General features: G+C 53.0%; 1 protein-coding gene across 5 annotated transcripts in view; it reads right to left on the bottom strand.

Moving 5' to 3' along the window:
- LOC123589121 (katanin interacting protein) overlaps window positions 1-16518 on the bottom strand; it is a 193283-nt gene that overhangs the window by 37539 nt on the left and 139226 nt on the right. For 4 of the 5 annotated variants that reach the window (XM_045460774.1, XM_045460777.1, XM_045460775.1 and 1 more), the window contains one exon: window positions 14938-15075. The exons of the other annotated variant lie outside the window; for it this stretch is intronic. In XM_045460774.1, coding sequence (XP_045316730.1) covers window positions 14938-15075 — 138 coding nt within the window. The remainder of the gene's footprint in view (window positions 1-14937; window positions 15076-16518) is intronic. 5 annotated transcript variants of the gene reach the window in all.

Consider the following 16518-nt stretch of genomic DNA (forward strand, 5'->3'; position numbering starts at 1 on the left):
TGAGACCCCAGGGGTGTCCATCTACGCTCATTCCCCGCCCTTTGCCTTCCGGAAGCGGGGCGAGTAAGCTCTAACTGAATTTCTAGTTCACCAAGCTACTGCTGCAGAGGTTCCGCAGCAATTTAGAACGAGGGGCCCTCAAGCCCATGCTACACCACAGGAACCCGGCTTCAATCATCCAATTGCAGGATGGCAGGCTACTATTTGCCGACTGTCAGAAAAGTCGATTCTCAAACCACTCTTTTACATGTTTATATGGATGTGTTCTCTGTTTAGCGGAGGCACAGAGCAAGCGTGTGCTGGGAATTAATCAGGAAAGAGCTATTCGAGGAGGACAGCACGGGCAGCTTCAATGACTAGTTCTGCACAATTACCACCACGGAAACATCTGGTGAGACAGAAACTCTCATTGCAAGAGGGGAGGAGGTGGTGGGGAGAGGGCTTTCGGTCCGGCATGGCCAGGAGGTGGGCACCGCGGCTCTTATAATGAGATGGCCGGCTCTCCGAGGGTGTTCGTGTACGTTCCGCGAACGGCCCGGAGCACCGCCTGACCTCTAGCCGTCCGCTGCCCCAGCTCTCTCCAAGGCGTCTGGCGGAGCGGGGACAGAAGGAGGGAAGCAGGTGCACCGTCAAATGCCCGCAGGGGCCAGGGAGGTGGGAGACAGATGCACTGACGTAGGACCTCAGGGCATGATAGGGGGCGCGGGGAGCTGGGAGGCTCAGGCCTTGCCTGATGGTGCTTAAATCTGAGACGTTTCCAGCACTCTGCGGCCAAAGAAGCAGCATCTGTGGGTGGATTTGGTCCAACGATCACCAGAGTGGGCTCCCTGGCAGGGAACCAAGCAGTGGTCACTTCTCCGGGGATTCCAAGGGTGAAGAAACTAAAAGGCTGCATCATCTCACGCAGCCCTTGGAGCAAATCCGCACGGTGGGCATTAGGACCCATCTTGCAGATGAAGACAGTGAGGCTCAGCCTTCCCTGAGGTCACACAGCTCGTGCGCACGAGCGGTTAGCCACTCTGCCTGGCATCTCCCTTGAGGTCAAGCTAGATCCAGAGAAGGTCTGGCCACGGGCAGAATCCCCTGCCCTGGCTGGAGCTCTGACTCCATGTCTAGCTTTTAGTAAGTCCCCGTGGACCCAGTCTCTCCCGTCCCCACCCTGGCTCCCTCCTCACCCCCGGGGGCAATCACTGTGGGCACTGGGTGGGGAGTGTGTGCACATGTGCCCTTCCAGATTTTTTCTCCATATCTATGTACAGACTGATGTCCCCGTCACCGCAGCTCAGGGGCGGGGTTAGACACCACGTGAGATGCACGCGTGCAGTGTGGAAGATTCTGCGCATCCCTATTGCTCGGGGTCCCCGCAGTAAAGCTCTGTATGTGGTGTGTCTTTGGACGTGGACATGCGGAGAAGATTCTCCCGCTTCTAAAGAACCAGGCTGCTTCCTCCCTTTCCAATAAGCAGCCCTTTAGTCCTGACTGTTTCCTGCTTTGGCCTGGCCTCCAGGAAGTCCAGGGTGAAATTTTGCCTACTGCCTTAATCTTTAAGAGTCACGTGCGCGCGTGTGCGCGCGCGTGCGTGCGTGTGTATACGCTTGTTTCCTTGGTGCTCATGTTTTCTTCCTTGCTTAACTAGAGTTACCTTTATGCCCCTGTCGATGCTGCCTCAAACCCCTTCCATAATGGGTTTTCAAAAGGACGCTTCGTGAAACCCTACGGTTGGCATGTGATTTGTGGGAACATCCTTCCTCGTCCACATCCCGACTTTGTCGTCCTTCTGTATCTTCCTTCTTTACAAGCGCCGAGAACCAGCCATGTTGAGACAGTCATGCATTTTTAATGCATCGGTATTAATATTATTCCAATCTAAGTCATTTGACTGACTCTGCAAGGCCATTTCCCCGCGTGGCCCCGGTGTCGAGTGACATACCCCTTCCAATGAGCGCACGACTGCTCAGCAAAGATTAATGGCGGTGCAGCTCCGTGGGTATTTGCATTCATGAAGTGCTTTCCCCAGAGACAAACACCTGCCTGAGGCACCGCCGGCAGAATGACATTTGGAGCCAGCCCCGGCTGGGCCCACATGCTGAATGCCCTGGAGGGTCCGTGAGAGCAGACCCTTCCCTGGGCACCCAACTGAAGTTGGACCAGAGGCACGATGGCTGGGCCTCATTCATGGGCAGCCTGGGGGGGCCATCCTGAAGGCCCCACTCCGTAGGCTCTGTCACGAGCTAGGGGCTTTGGGCGGACCGGGAGGGGTTTACCCTGACAGTAGGCTTATCAGGGGCGGGGGTGAGGGGGGCTTTGGGGTTGAGCCACTGCTGCCCGGGACCCACCGTGCAGGCTTCGGGACCTGGCTCAGGGGCTGACTCGTCCAGGAACCCCTCGGCCCTCCCTGTCTGCCCCTCCTCCCCTCCTCTGGGCTCTCGGAGCTGGGCTTACAAGCTGGATGTGGGCAGCTGAACGTGCGGGGACGTTCAGCTGCTGAGTGTCCACGTGTGCGTGCCTGTCCTCACCTGGATGTGAGATCTTCAAGGACAGGGAAGAGGCCCAATCCCTATGTATCTTGGGGCCTAGCTCTGGGAACTGAACGTGCTCCTTTCCGGAGCACCTGAACTTGAATGTTTCATGGGGAAGAGATCTCAGTGGCCTTTCACATGTCCCCTGAGAAGAAGGACAATGAAAACCATTTTTGTGATGGAGAAACTTGAAGAAGGCGGTGAGGCACCGTGACATTTAACAAGCACCTAGTACCTGCCGGGCTCTGGGCCAAGCACTCTGACCCTCCCAACATCACACACTCAGGACAACAGACGTGGACGGGACCTGACAGATCAGGTCACAAGCAGCTCTATGGCTAAATCTGTGCCGGGCTGGCTCCCGGAGCAGTTAAAATTTTCAAAACGAGTCAGTAAGATCTACAAATCGGGAGCTTTCACGTAACAATGTGCATTTCCGGCCTCTCTTGAACATCGAGGCCATCTGGCATCATGGGGCCAGGGCTGAAAGGCAGTGGCCGCTGCCTTGATGGGGCACAGCTCTCCGGTGACCACAGTCTCCACTGAAAGGCAGGACCATGTGATGGGCACCAGACCGCGTGGTAGTCATGTGACCACAGGCAAGATGCTCTGCTTTTCAGTGCCTCAGTTTCTCCATCTGTAGAATGGAGCCCATCACGCCATACCACGGGCAAGTTGCTCTGCTTTTCAGTGCCTCAGTTTCTCCGTCTGTAGAATGGAGCCCATCACGCCATACCCATCTTATAGGATGGCTGGACGGAAGAACTGGGCTGATACATGCAAAGTCCCTTTGCCTACTGCCTGGCACACAGCACGTGCTCACGAAATGTAAGCTACCATCATGGTCTTATATGCGTTCTACCGCCCCGGATGTATGTACCTGCCAAGGCTGCTACTCAGGGCTAACATGGCCGGGAGACTCCCTGCTCCCCTTGTTCCAGGCAGAGGCTGGCAGCAGGCACAGGAAGAGTCCCATCCACTCTAGCGTGGGGCTTAGCATCACTCTCCCTGTCTCAGGTCAGGACTCCCCTACCTCTGGGCCGAGGCACACGGGCAATGTGGCCAGTTCACCCAGAGCCAGTTTTCAAATGTCGTCAAGTGGTCCACAAGCTGTACAATCCCCTGCAGGGGTACACCTGCAGGGCGGATTTGACCAGGGGGCACAAGCTGGGGATATCGGAGCCTCAGCAAACTGAGGAACACCTGGGGAAGCATGTGACTTGGTGCCTGGAAGGGTGCGGCCGGAGATGCCAGAAGAGGCCTGGGGCTGGCTAGAGGCGCGCAGGAGGCTTGTGTGTGAAGACACAAGGACCCTGACGTCCCCGAAAGGCGGGGTCTGTGATTAAGACAGGCTGGGGCGCCTGGGTGGCCTCGTGGGTTAAGCGTCCGACTTCAGCTCAGGCAATGATCTCGCGGTTGGTGAGTTCGAGCCCCGTGTCGGGTTCTGTGCTGACAACTCAGAACCTGGAGCCTCTTTTGGATTCTGTGTCTCCCTCTTTCTCTGCCCCTCCCCGACTTGCACTCGATCTCTCTCAAAAATGGATAAACATTAAAAAAAATTTTTTTTTTTTAAATAAGATGGGCTAGGCACTCCAGGTTGTGGGAACAGCAGGAGCAAAGGCGTAGCGAAGAGGACAGTGTTATGGAGACCAGAGGGAGAGAAGAGTTGGACAAGGACGGGAGAGCCAGAGGGGCCAGTCTGGGGGGCTGGGAGCGGGGGAGGTCCGCAACACACAGGCATGCACATGCGTGCAGGGTCCGGGCGAGCATCGCACGTGGGAGGGGCGACATGGTGTGATGCCCGTGTCACTGTGCCGGGGAGACTAGCAGGGGCGGGGAGGACGGTGGCGCCGTGATGGAGCTCTGCCACAGCTCCCAGGTGCGGATGCGGCCTGGGTCGCCACAGCTTCCTTTCTCAATAAAAGTCGAAAATCCCCATTTTCATGTAAAACCGCCCAATTTTTCCAAGTTGGCAACGCAAAGAATTTTGCAAAGGCCGTTGGGAGCCGGCTGAAATCTGTCTGCGAGCGGCCTGTGGTTGGCCGGGGACACAGCCTCCGTGGTGGCCTTCTTCCCAGGATGGACCAGGGAGGGGTCACGGCAGGGAGCTGTGCCACTCTCCCTGGAGGCTTCCTGCAGCTGCGAGGTCCCCAGCTCATGCCCTGGCTCACGCCCCGACTCATCCCACGTCACCGCACTGGCCTCGTTGAACTGTGGTTCGTTTCTGATGCCGCTGGGTGTGAGCTGGCAGGCATAGACAGCGCATCTGATTCCTGGCCCCAGCACAACAGCGGAGTGTGGGCAATCGATCAGCCTCTGCTGATGAGGCTAAGGGCTGAGAGGCTAAGCAAGTAGAGAAGGAGATGGGAGGCGTCTCGCTCGGGGGTCTGCGGGCCGAAGGAGCAGCTGGGTCCTGAAGGAGACAGGTTTTGGCCACAGAAATAGCAGGACTTAGGGATGCCCAGCGAGGGGCAGAGGGAGAAGAGGACGAGTCAGGGGTGGGAGGCCGCAAAAGGGAGCAGGGGACCAGACCGGCTGGGACAGACCAGCCTGGGCTCAGGGATGCGGAGTTGGGAGGGTCCGTGGATTGCTGGGCAGAAATGCCAAAGACAAGCGTCTGGGGGCCAGGATGAAAGGAAACTCGGGTCAGAAGTTAAGCTTTGGGGAAGGTTTAGATCTGGGAGCCGATGAATTTGTCCGACGGCACGTGACTTCTGTGTTCTTAGAGAAAAAGTAAAAAGACCTCGTTTGGATAATCATTTCCTACGTGTTCCCTTCTCGTGGAGAGAGTATCTCAATTTTCCACTAGGCATCAGAGGGATAACGTGAACCCCACCCCAGGTTGCCTGGCCGGCATGTCCTAGATCTGGGCCTTTCAGGAGGACAATCTCTGCAAGGGCTGATGTAATAAGGAGTCTGACACCATTAAGTGCCACCCCTTGGAGACTGAGGATGAAGCCAATAGAGGGGAAAGCAGAGATGCATGGTAGAGGGAGGTAGATTCTGGACCACATCATGTGAACTCCTGGATCCTGCCATGCCTGAACCCAGATTCCCTATACTCTCTTGTTACAAGAGCTGATGAACTCTCTTTTGTGCTTATGTCAGTTTTTTTTTTAAGTTTATTTATTTATTTTGAGAGAGAAAGACAGTGCAGGAGCGTGTGAGCAGGGGAGGGGCAGAGAGAGAGAATCCCAAGCAGGCTCTAGCACTGTCAGCATGGAGCCTGATGCAGGGATCGAACGCACAAACCATGAGATCATGACCTGAGCCAACATCAAGAGTCAGATGCTCAACCAACTGAGTCACCCTGTGCTTACATCCGTTTTAATTAGGTTTTCTGTTCTTTGCTACCAAGAGAATCCTGACTGATACTCTATCTCTGGGACTGAGAACTTTAATCAGTAGGCTCAGCTACTCAGTCAATGCAGGTCAAGGCAGGCAGGAGGTGGGAGGGGGAGCCCCAACCCCTAGGGGGCCCAGGATTTACTGAGACCGGCACCTGCATGCGGGCAGCCCTCCCCTACTCAGACATCTGTCTAGCCCAGCTACCACTTGTTCCCGCTACAGTCCACACAGCCCAGGGCAGGGGTCTCGGCTTCCGTTCTGGTTCTACATCTGTGCACTCCTCCCTGCCGGGAGGTCGTCTGCTCCTGAATCCCCAACCTGCTGCTTGGATCCTCAACACCTTGTTGGGCCCCCTCTCCGAAGGCTGAATTCTCTGCTTGCCTCTCCTTCCCCTGCAGGCTGGGGGCCTGTTTCAGACCCAGGACTTCTGGGGCTCTCAAGGTTACCATGCCCCTAACCTCCTGAGTGTGGACTCGGCTCCCAGATTTCAGCACCCTCTGGTGACGGACAGTGGCCTAGACCAAGCCCGAGGTCACGCACCTGGGTCGGTCCCCTTCCCACCAGCCACCCTACTAAGATGCATGGTGCTCCCCAGGCTCAAGGCTGCCCAGACCCTGCCATGGGGCACAGCCACCAGGTCGCTCAGACTCGGCTGTACCTCACAGTTGCACCTTTGACTTCAAAGTTACTGCCACGTTTGGTCTTAATCCAAACAAAACAACTATAAAAAAAACAATTTGGGGGGCACCTGAGTGTCTCAGTTGGTTGAGCATCTGACTTCGGCTCAGGTCGTGATCTTGGGGTTTGTGGGTTTGAGCCCATCATCGGGCTCACTGCTGTCGGCGTGGAGCCTGCTTCGGATCCTCTGTCCCCCCAACCTCTCTGCCCCTCCCCTGCCTGCATTCTAACAAAAATAAACAAACATTTTTTTAAGAACCCAATTTTTATGGCACAAACACAGACACTCTGATCAATGGAACAGGATAGAAAACCCAGAAATGGACCCACAAACATATGGCCAACTAATCTTTGACAAAGCAGGAAAGAACATCCAATGGAATAAAGACAGTCTCTTCAGCAAATGGTGCTGGGAAAACTGGACAGCGACCTGCAGAAGAATGAACCTAGACCACTTTCTTACACCAGACACAAAAATAAACTCAAAATGGATGAAAGACCTCAACGCAAGACAGGAAGCCATCCAAATCCTCGAGGAGAAAGCAGGCAAAAACCTCTTTGATCTTGCTCGCAGCAACTTCTGACTCCACACGCCTCCGGAGGCAAGGGAAACAAAAGCAAAAATGAACTACTGGGACCTCATCAAAGTAAAAAGCTTCTGCACAGCCAAGGAAACAATCAGCAAAACTAAAAGGCAACCAACAGAATGGGAGAAGATAGTTGCAAATGACATATCAGATAAAGGGTTAGTATCCAAAATCTATAAAGAACTTCTCAAACTCAACACCCAAAAAACAAATAACCCGGTGAAGAAATGGGCAAAAGACATGAATAGACACTTCTCCAAAGAAGACATCCAGATGGCCAACTGACACATGAAAAGATGCTCAACATCACTCATCATCAGGGAAATACAAATCAAAACCACAATGAGATACCACCTCACACCTGTCAGAATGGCTAACATGAACAACTTAGGCAACGACAGAGGTTGGCGAGGATGCAGAGAAAGAGGATCTTTTTTGCATTGCTGGTGGGAACGCAAACTGGTGCAGCCACTCTGGAAAACGGTATGGAGGTTCCTCAAAAAATTGAAAACAGAACTACCCTATGACCCAGCAATGGCACTACTAGGCATTTATCCAAGGGATACAGGGATGCTGTTTCAAAGGGACACATGCACCCCAATGTTTATAGCAGCACCATCAACAATAGCCAAAGTATGGAAAGAGCCCAAATGTCCATCAGTGGATGAATGGATAAAGAAGATGTGGTATATACATACAACAGAGTATTACTCGGCAATCAAAAAGAATGAAATCTTGCCATCTGCAACTACATGGATGGAACTAGAGTGTATTATGCTAAGCGAAATTAGTCAGAGAAAGACAATTACCATGACTTCACTCATATGAGGACTTTAAGACAGAACAGGTGAACATAAGGGAAGGGAAGCAAAAATAATATGAAAACAGGGAGGGGGACAAAACAGAAGAGACTCTTAAATATGGAGAACAAACTGAGGGTTGCTGGAGGGGTTGTGGGAGGGGGGATGGGCTGAACGGGGAAGGGGCACTAAGGAATCTACTCCTGAAATCATTGTTGCACTCTATGCTAACTAATTTGGATGTAAACTAAAAATAAATAAATAAATAAATAGAGACAATTAGGGATACTTGAACACGAACCGGGCTGTGGCGCACAATAACCAATTACCGCCAGGTATGACAGTGGCATTGGAGTTGCACAAAAACAAACTCCTTATCTGTTAGAGATGTGCGCTGAAGAACTGATGAGTGGAATGGCATGAGAGCCACAATCCATGTGGTGGGAAGTAAATGAAACCAGAAGGGCGGGATGCCGATTACCACGGGAGCAGGTGAGGGGTACGTGGGTTGTTTGAGCCCATCTCTTTCCTTCCACGTTTGTTTGAAAATTCTCCCTCCTGCCCCAAACAAAGGCCTTGCTGGAAATGCAAACGTTGCCCTGGGATGAAGCGAGTCTCCCCGTGGGGCACCCCATAAGCACCAGGCCCCTCATCCAAGCCACCATGACCCTTAGCTAGACGATGCTAGAAGCCTCCTGTGGGGGCTCCCTGTTCCCTCTAAGCCACTCCCCGAACAGCGGCCGGAGTCATCTTTTAAATTCCTCATATTCTATGACCCCTGGCTCAAAACCCTCCAATCACGACGCCAACTGCTAACACTTGTATGAGACTCACAAAGCCCAGGAGTCATTCTGAGAGCTTTATATGTATTAACTGAAGAATAATTACCCAGTTTTATGGATGAAGAAACGGAGGCACAGAGATGCAGAGCAACATGCCCAAGGTCACACAGCCAGGAAGAGGCGGAAGAGGAGGAGCCAGGACTTGCCCCAGCTGGGCTGGCTCTGGTGCCTGGGCTCTGACCACTTCTCTATATTCTGCCTCTCTGGGCTTAAGATCTGAGCCAGGGAGGCCCACGCGACCTGGTTCCCACCCCTCTCAGGGACCTCCCCTTACCCTCTCCTTTGTTCAGTATCCCCAGCCACGGCCTAGACTCCTATCCTAGAAGTGCTAAGCATGTTCCTGCCTCGGGGCCTTTGCTCCGGCTCTGGCCTCTGATGGAAGGTCTCTCGCTACTCAAAGCAGCCCTGCCTCCTTCTCCCCATGGCCCTCTCCCACGGCCCTATTACATTGTCTTCGGGACACTTAGCGCTACCTGAAATTACATTCGTTTATATCCTTGTCCGTTGCCCTTCCCCACGAGAAGGGACAGGGCCGTGTGGACAGGGCCTTGTCTGTTTGTTCAGCACGGCACCCTGAGTGCCAAGATCCGTGTGGTGCCACACACGGTCACCAGCCACAGATGGCGGCTGGCGTTGCAGTCAAATTAAAGGTGAGATGCAGCTTCTCGTAAGAGATAAGCGTGGGCAAGAATGCAGAGACAAGGGAACCCTGCGCACTGTTGGTGGGTCCGTGACATGGGGCAGCCACTGTGGGGAACAGTATGGAGGCTCCCCCCAGAATGAAGAGCAGAACTTCCACGTGATTCAGCAGTTCTGCATCTGGGGATTTATCCGCATGAAATGCAATCACTAGCTCGAAAAGATACGGGCACCCTCATGTCCACCTCAGCATTACTTACAGCAGCCAAGACACGGAAACAACCCACGTGTCCACGGACAGGGGAATGGACGAGGAAGCTGTGGCACATGCAGTGGAATACTACCCAGCCATAAAAGATGAAACCTCGCCGTTTGCAAATGGAGGGACCTTGAGTGCACTGCGCTAAGTGAAATAAGTCAGACAGAGAAAGGCAAATATTGCATCATCCCACTTACACGTGCGGCTTAAAAAAAAAACCCGAATGCAGGGGTGCCTGGGTGGCTTAGTAGGTTAAGCCTCCGACTTCGGCTCAGATCACGATCTCGTGGTCTGTGGGTTCGAGCCCCCCGTTGGGCTCTGTGCTGACAGCGCGGAGACTGGAGCCTGCTTCGGATGCCGTGTCCCCCTCTCTCTCTGCCCCACCCCTGCTTGTGCTCTGTCTCTGTCTCTCAAAAATTAATAAATGTTAAAAAACACACAAACAAACCTGAACACATAGATCCAGAGAACAGACTGGTGGTTGCCAGAGGCAGGAAGTGGGAGGTGGTGATAAGGGGGGAGAAGCACCAAAAGGCACAAACTTCCAGGTACAAGATAAAAAAGTCCTGGGGATGTAACATACAGCATGGTGACTGTAGTTAACAATACTGTATCGTAAATTTGAAAGTGCCTAAGAAAGTTGATCTTAAAAGTTCTCATCATGAGAAAAAAAATTTTTGTAACTATGTGAGCTGGTGGATGTTAACTAAACTGATTATTTAGTTTCGTTTATTATTTAGTGATTATTTGCAATACGTACCTATCTCAAAGCCTGTACCCCTAAAACGAATACAGTCTTATATGTCAATTACACCTCAATTAAAAATAAATAATTAAGGGGCGCCTGAGAGGCTCAGTTGGTTAAATGACCGACTTCGGCTCAGGTCATGATCTCACGGTTCATGAGTTCAAGCCCCGCATCAGGCTCCGTGCTGACAGCTCAGAGCCTGGAGCCCGCTTCAGAGTCTGCGTCTCCCTCTGTCTGCCCCTCCCCCTCTTGCACTCTGTCTCTCGCTCTGTCTCAAAAATAAATAAACGTTTAAAAAAAATTATAAATAAATAAAATAAAATAAAATAAAATAAAATAAAATGCAGTTTCTTAGTTACTGGCCACACTGCAAGTTCTCAACAGCCACCCATGGCTTGGGGGCTACTGAACTGGCCGGGGCAGACACTGAGCGTTGATATCATTGTAGAAAGTTCTCTGGGGCAGCACAGGCTTAGACTGCCATAGCATATCACAGAGTTACACCGCTGGGGAACTCTGACATCCATTCATTCATAAACTATCTAAGGAGCAGCTTTTCTGTGTATGAAATACACCCCTGGGTGTCTGTCCTGCCTCACTCGCTGTTGTGACCAAACGGAAGTGGCATCGGCACCGGTTATGCTGTGGGCGAAGATGGTGACAACGTGCCTGTCGTTCCTGAAGGGTGCCACCAGATAGCAGATAACTAACAGGCTTGTTACAAAGGGAAACACAGACCCTGGGGAGCGGCCAAAAGCCCACTTTTTGGATGGGTTACTCCACACGAGAGTAAGGGAGACTTCTGGTTCCTCCCCCTCTCTTCTGCAGGGGTGGGGGCGGTGCTGAGAAAAAAAACAGAAAAACCAACACCTCTCACGCTCCCCTCTCCACCGTGTCCTCTGCAAGTCACTAGCTGGGCCAAGTCGTGGAATCTGACAAATATCAAAAAATGTGACAGACGTATTATCACATCCTCCTCCTGAGCCCGGGGCCGACGTCACTGATCAATCACACACCCTCTTCTTTTTGAACCAGAAGGAAGGTTCCAGATCCTTCCCAAGACAGCACTCCAGGCATTCATTGCCAAGCAGAGCTGGTAAAAAAGACGCAGTCTACCTGCCCCCTAGGAGCTCGCTACTCTAAGCCCCAGCTTCTTCACCTCCAAGGCTGACACCACCTTGTAGGATTATTGGGGGTCAGTCGAGATGATTCATTTGCTCAATTGTTGGTGTTATTTGGGTGCCTCACGCCCGCCTGACGGACGCGGCACTGGATAAACGGCAGCTGTGACAAGGACAGACATCTGTGTGCTGCCTTCTGTTTGCCTGTGTGGATGGATTCCAGCCTCTGTGTCTTCCCTTCCCCTGAAGTCCCTCCCCTCGGGGCCAGCCCACACCCACCGCCTCACCTAATGAGGGGGAGAGGAGCCCAGAAAAGTTAGCCTGGGGATTTAACGGGCAGCATATTTTGCAATAAGAGAGACTTCCCTTTTTCTAGCACCTTCTGGTCTTATGTTCTCAATACGCCTTGGTTGGATTAGCTCCCCCCATTTAACTTTTCTTCCTTGGATTCCCGTACACAAAACACTGTATTAACAAGCCGTGTCTACCAGGCTGAGCTATATTTCCTATAAAGTCTCAGTTTATCTCCTCTAAAACACACAGTAATAGCATTCTCTGGAGAATATTAAATCAAACCAACCTGCCGCTGCATTTGTTTGCGCTTTCTGCCCCCGGTAAATTCTGGCAACAGACGGGTGTGCGTTACATAAGCAGCACCCCTGTCAGGGACTGCAGTCCTCCGCACTCCACTCTGCGTGTAGAGATACCTCCTCAGGACTCTAATCCCCGCAGCCGAGGCTCCCCAAAGCACCCGCAACGACGCCCTGACGTCCTGCTCCTCTTTTTCATTCTTCGCACACAGGGAAGCCTGAGTGCAGGTTCAAGAAGAAAGGCGGGCCGCGGCCAAAAGGGATGAAGCTTATCTGCTTTGTAATCCAGCACATCAAATCCGCTTTTCTTGGCCTGAGACGTATAGTCAATGACAGGGCTGAGCCACAGGGCACGGGCTTGGGCAGTCAGCACTGTTCCATTACTCATTCCAGAAGATGCTGACGACCACCTGCCAGGAAGTGCCCAAGAGGAGAGAGCATGGCCCTACCTGCTGGTAGTGTCCGCGGCTACACAGGGGTGGGGGTCCCGCTAGGGCCTGGAGGACAGCCCCTAAGCACACAGCTGGACGCCCGGGGAGGGGGGGTGGGGGGGTGGCTGAGAGAATTAGCAGGAAGAAGTACAGGATGGGGGGGGATGGGAAGGAGGGAGGAGGGGCAGACTCCCCTGGACTTGATCCTCAGCTTTAACCTTCCGTACGAGCCTGCTCAAACACCCGGAACTCTGAATCTCTGTGTCTCATCTGGATATCAAAAAGCGTAAGACAGCTGCTTGTGGGTTCTGGGGAATGAACTCATTCCTTCAGCTGGCAACCGTGCATTTCTACTTCGCAGGGTCTTGACGTGGAGACAGCACAGGTCCTGCTCCCCAGGTGCCCACGGTGGTCTGGGGGAGGCAGGTGTCAATCCCAGTATGGGGGTGATGGAACATATTCATGAGGGCCAGAAGTGGCATAAGGGCCAGGGGTCAGGGCCAGCTTCCTGGAGAAAATGATGTCTCGTTTTCCAGGAATCTGCGGCAGAGGCGGGCACTTCGAGCTGAGCCGGATGGGAGGGTCCAGGGCCTACAGGGTAACTGCCGTGTGGGGTGGTAGAGAGTCACAGCAGCTGACACTCCGGAGTGTGGAGCCAGCAAGGGGCAGGGGCTGATGGGAGACACAGGGCCTGGCGCACAGGGATTACGAGGCCCTGATGTCACAGTAAGGGGTTTGACCTGGGTCCTCTGGGACAGGGGGAGCCTCTGAGGGTGTGAAGCAGCAAAGAATGATGATCAGACCTCCCAGGGGCTGCTGGAGACGGACTGGAGGCCTGGGCCTGGGGACAGCGAGAGCAGTTCAGAGGCTGCACCCTTCCACACCTCAGTGCCTTTGCACATGCGGGGCTCCCCACCTGGGACCCGCTTTCTTCTTTTCTACCTTGGCTCTGTGCTATTGTCTCTTTCCGCCACAGCTCAGTTGTGTGCTCCAAGCCCCTTCCCTGAGCTCTCCCAGCCTGATGCAGGCTCCCTCCACGTTCCAGGGGCTACAGTCTAGACAGGCCAACTCCAGCCCAACGATGAGTTTGCTTTGACTGTATAGTGGTTTCAAAGGAATTTCAATTAGCTGTTGACATTTACAAACCAGAAAGGCTCCTATCAAATTCCAAATTCCCAACTCCCTGGGAATGTTCAGATGACCTAGCAGCACTGGCTGGCATTCCTATATAGCAGCCATTAACTGAAGCTGAAAAGTGGCCCTCCCTTTACCTAAAGCATGTGCTTACCAGTTTGCCACACTCCCCACCATGCCCTGCCATCTCTTTTCACAATATTGAAGCTGAGGACCAGTTTCCATCATTCATCTCCCTTGCATTATTGCTTCCCTGAGAACAAGCTGGAAGGGAGAGCAGAGCAATTCTTGTCCCCATGTCTGTCATAAGAGGGGAAACAAGTCAGGCTGAGGGGGTCTTGTCCTTCCTCACGCACTGAGTTCCCTGCTGAGTTCCTGGGCTTTCTGTTTGAAACCCTGGGCACTCTGTAGTCACCTCTATCAAGGGCTTCAGCACACTGCGTCCTATTTTTACAATTACTTGTCTGCCAGCTTTTAGACCAGGAGTACCTCCTGGACAGGGACTGGGTCTGTGATACCAATGTCCTCTGAACTGATCAGGAAGGCCGATGGTACATATGCTCAACAATAAATGTCGAATGAAGAAATAAATACAAACGAGAGCATGAAAAAACAGCCAAGAGAAGAAAGAAAGCATAAGTGCCCAGGGGTAGGAGGCAGTGTGGGGGTAGAAAGGAGGACAGGGATGCTGAAACCGGGGGGACAGAGGAGCACAGAGGTTAAGAGCCTCACTGTTCAGAGTGGGATTCTCACCCCAGGGACACTGGCACAGGTGGATGCAAAATCTTGGGCTCTGCTCCAGACCCGCTGAATCGGAACCTGCATTTTAGCAAGAGTCCCGGTAAGGTATCGCAGATTAAGGTCTGAGAAGCCCTGGCTAAGTGAACGGGCCCAGAGTCTGACTGCGTGGGTTCAAATTCTCACTGTGACGCTTCCTTGCTGTGTGACTTGGGGCATGTCACACAACCTCTCTGTGTGTCTGTTTCTTATCTATTAACATTGAGCCCCAGTTCCAGCAAAGGGCGGCCACACCTGCAAGCTGAGGCCCTGCTCCTGGTGGCCCCAACCATGCAGTGTGAAATGCACCACCAGGCATTCTGCAACAGGCAGGAAGGGCCGCAGTGGGGCCTCCGCGTACCCATTTTGCAACTTCAGCACTCAGGCTGTTGGACAGCGCTAAAGTGCTTCCGTCAGTCAAACGCCCAAGGAGTAGTGGGGGGGGGGGGGGGGCCCTTACTTACACCATCAGCTGTCCAGTAATTCCAAACCTTGATCTTGGCTAGATCAAAGTCGTGCAGGCGGCTCGTGTTGCGGATAACAAAAAAGAGCTGGAGCGGCGGGTGGAAGGGGCACGTCCACAAGGAGGGGTCTTTCTTGGTCTGAAACACCAGCAAGAGAGGAAAGTCGTTAGCCCATTTTCTGCCTCTCCCCAGTGTAAACAAGCTGAGGGCAGGAGGCTAGGCCTCCTCTCCGTAATCCGAGGTGGAGTCTTAGATCTCAGCCGCCCGGACTGCACTTTGTAGCAGGTACTGACTCATCCCTGGCACAGGCTGGCCCGAGGGCCTCTCTGCTCTGCCATTCGGACTGAATTTAAAATGCAGCGGGCTTTATTCTAATTGATCTAATCAGCTCTGGGGAGATGGCTGGGGATGGGGAGTGAGAGGGGAAGGGAGGTTGGGAAAAGAGCCATCACTTGTGCTATTCATTAACCTGGCAAACAGAGTCTTTGGTTTTCTTTTGTAAAAACCCTGTAGAATTAAAAACATTTAAAAAATAGAAAAGGAAGAAAAGAAACCGGTGCAGGCACTGGGACGGGGCTGTGGCACCGAGCCTCAGGACTTGCTCTGTTCCCTGGCAGGGTTTCCAGGCCTCAGGACCCCAGAGTGTGGTTTCCGCCCACCGGTGAGGCTGCCAAAGCCGCTCTCAAGGCCAGAGGAGCAGGGAAGCCCTGCTGCCATCTGCATTTTGCACCAACAAAATTCCATGCCACAGGTGCTTTAGATGCAGGTGGAAAAAGCCAAATCTGGGGACTCTTCTCAGCCCCAGCTGCCTCCTGTTCCGTCTCTTTGGATACCTCTTCTACGTTCTGTCCCAAGAAAACTCACAGCTGCTCCCAAACAGCCCCCTGCAGGCTCGGCCTCAGTGCCTTTGCACAGGCTGGGCCTCTGTTTGCAATACTCTTCCGGCCCCTCCCTCCCAGGGAAATTCAGCCCAAATGTGCTGTCACGCCCAGTCACCCCTTCCCTGTCACCGTCACTGTCTCCTCCAGGCACCTAGGGTTCCTTGCAGTGCCTAAGGTTAGCATTTTACTCAGTGTCCCACAACCACCTGTTTTCCAGTCCAGGTCAGCCCTCCACACACTTGACTGTGAGCTCAAGGGAAGCGTCTGTGTAGAGTTTCCACACGGTTCCCTGGCACATGGTAGATGCCACAGAATCTTTGTCGAATGAATGAATGAATGAATGAATGAAATTTACCTCCTAATAGCTGTCTTTTCACTGCAACTAGAGAAGAGGCTATAAACTCATCTGGCCTGCCTAGCTATTTCGTTTGGCTCATGAAGTATTCAAAAACACTGTTGCCAACATTTAAAGATGGGGAGATTTCGCCTTTCCCTCCAGAGCTAGTGTGTGGACAGGCAACATGCAGGGCAACACAGGGCCCCTAACAGCTGCTGGCTGGGGCCTAGGGCACAGCTCCCATGGCCGGGCCGGCTGGGGCTCTCGGGCACCCCAGTCCCCACTGCTCCCTACAGTTTTAGAGTTTTGTTTTGTTTTGTTTTGTTTTAAATTTTGAGAGAGAGAGGGAAAGAGTGTGTGTGA

This window comes from Leopardus geoffroyi, chromosome E3 (assembly GCF_018350155.1).
Source record: "Leopardus geoffroyi isolate Oge1 chromosome E3, O.geoffroyi_Oge1_pat1.0, whole genome shotgun sequence".
Taxonomy (NCBI): Eukaryota; Metazoa; Chordata; class Mammalia; order Carnivora; family Felidae; genus Leopardus; species Leopardus geoffroyi.